Here is a 2,101-nt window from a genome sequence, read left to right as displayed (position 1 = left end):
TGTATGCCACGAGTGTTGCTTTCTTCCTGGGCCTCAACGTCCCTCTATTTTTCTCCCTCGTTCTTTGTAGAATTAGTTTAGGAATGTAATATTTCCAATCCAAATACATGATTTTATTTAATTCGATTTAAAAACGTTTGTGTAACCTTTTTCATTCAATAAATTTGATTGAGAAAGTAACACGGTCATTATTCTAACTTTAATACAAACTATTGCAGCTTGAAGAAGGTTTTTTTTCTAGAGCACAATACTACGTTCCCATTCACCCATGGATCCTCGGTTGTCAGGCAGTATTAACGTTTTTTGTATTGGCCAATTTTACTTTGGCAACTTTTATGGACCCTGGCATTATACCACAAGGTATTTAACTCACTACGGCTAACATTGTTTTCTTGGTATGATTTTAATGATTTTTAGCCCCGGCCGACGAAGATAGAGATGATGATTTCCGAGCGCCTTTATATAAAACTACAGATATAAATGGAATTGCTGTACGAATGAAATGGTGTGTAACTTGTAAGTTTTATAGACCGCCCAGGTGTTCACATTGCAGTGTATGTAATCATTGTATATCACCCTGTATATACGGTCTGATTCTATATACCGTCTGTAACATATGTACTCTTTCAATCAACGCTAATACCAAAACTGGAACGTTGTAACCTGTTACCGAAAAATAACCGTTTATCATACCTCTAAAAAGGATATGGTGCTGCAAGCGTAGCCACGGCGGCCATTTGGCTGATATCGTTTTGAAATGTTAATGGCATACCTTCCTCTTTACAATGAAATAAACATTCATTATAATCTCTTAAAAAAATACTCGTTTTTGTTTAATATCAAAACGAAACCTCGATAAACGAAATCGTTAAGAAACATAATTATGTTTATGTTTGTGTATGGGAAATAGATAGCGTTGGCAATTTGATTCTTCCCGGCTTTCTTCATCTAAACCAGTAATTCCGAAGGTGGTGCAAGTGGACCCCCGGGGTGGCGCAGGTCTACGTCGACGAAAAAAGAATTGGGGGTTTCCAAGTTGCAAGTGAAAATAAAGAACAAAAATGTTGGCCCGGGTTTACCTATCAATGTTGGCGAATAATATTTCAAGGACTGTTACTTGTGAAAATTTCCTTATTTCATAAGCTTAACCCTAAACCTTGGGAAAATACGATGATGCAATCGGCCAACAAATAGCGATTGGGGTGCCATCGAAGCTGAGCGAGCATGTTACTGACTCGTACCAGCTTTCATTTATTTGCATAATTGAAGTAGTGGGTTATTTTTGAAAAACTTACTTAAATTATCGGCTGCACCACCTCTCCCACTTTCCATCACTCTTGGCCTTGGATGGGGACTACCTCTCGGATAATGAAGAGGCCGCATTACGGAATGTCGTCCAGGCGAGTCATCTCCGTTCTGACCCATCATTTGGTTAGCCATGTGACCTGCCATCTGCACAGCCATCATTCCCCCTGGAGGGCCGCCCATTGATGTTGGGGGAAGAAAAAAATTGCTTTTAGATCCATGCCGCTGTAAAGGAGGCGTAGGCTCGCAATCTTGAGACTGAGATGCGGATGGCTCCATATCCATATCTATTGCGTCTCGTCCAGGAGACATCTGAAACATATTTATCGTTTCAAGTAAGTTTGGCTTCTATTTCCCGAAAAAATTATTCAGACCTTAGCTCATATGACCTTATTAAGTAGCATAGTCAACTACTCTACAGTCTAGACGTATACGACCGCATTGCAATTCGAGATATTTAAATATTAGGGAGATATGGAGGAGTATGTTTGGTGCCCGTTCACTAATAATTACAGGATGAAACATGTAACTGAAATTCACAATGAACATTATTTGCTAATCAAAATCAATTCCTGGGCTTCAGTCATTTATTGTCTATTTATCAGTTAAAATACGTTTCGGTGTTTTCCGCCATCATCAGTTTCTCTAAAATAACAGATAGTAAAAAAAAATTTCATTAATTTAAAAAACAATACAGTTATTGATGAAATTATTGAACTTCTAAGTTATATTGAACGGCCAAGACGGTATCTTGAACGAGAGGACCAAATGAACAAATATGGAGATTCTGAATTTC

General features: G+C 38.1%; 1 protein-coding gene and 1 long non-coding RNA gene across 2 annotated transcripts in view; one reads left to right on the top strand and one right to left on the bottom strand.

Moving 5' to 3' along the window:
• Positions 1 to 2,101, bottom strand: part of LOC109536148 (palmitoyltransferase ZDHHC8) — a gene marked incomplete in the record, with an annotated part of 21,859 nt that overhangs the window by 13,231 nt on the left and 6,527 nt on the right. Inside the window, 1 exon segment of the mRNA XM_048668931.1 lies at positions 1,296 to 1,617. Coding sequence (XP_048524888.1) covers positions 1,296 to 1,617 — 322 coding nt within the window.
• Positions 13 to 468, top strand: LOC125505327. Its single transcript, XR_007282095.1, has 2 exons — positions 13 to 360; positions 418 to 468. It is a non-coding gene; the product is annotated as an uncharacterized LOC125505327 (long non-coding RNA).

The sequence above is a fragment of the Dendroctonus ponderosae genome, unplaced genomic scaffold (genome assembly GCF_020466585.1).
Source record: "Dendroctonus ponderosae isolate FM_Combo_2020 unplaced genomic scaffold, Dpon_F_20191213v2 Dpon_F_20191213_8, whole genome shotgun sequence".
In the NCBI taxonomy this organism is placed as follows: Eukaryota; Metazoa; Arthropoda; class Insecta; order Coleoptera; family Curculionidae; genus Dendroctonus; species Dendroctonus ponderosae.
Note: the sequence above shows the minus strand (reverse complement) of the source record. Positions and strands in the feature narration are given on the sequence as shown.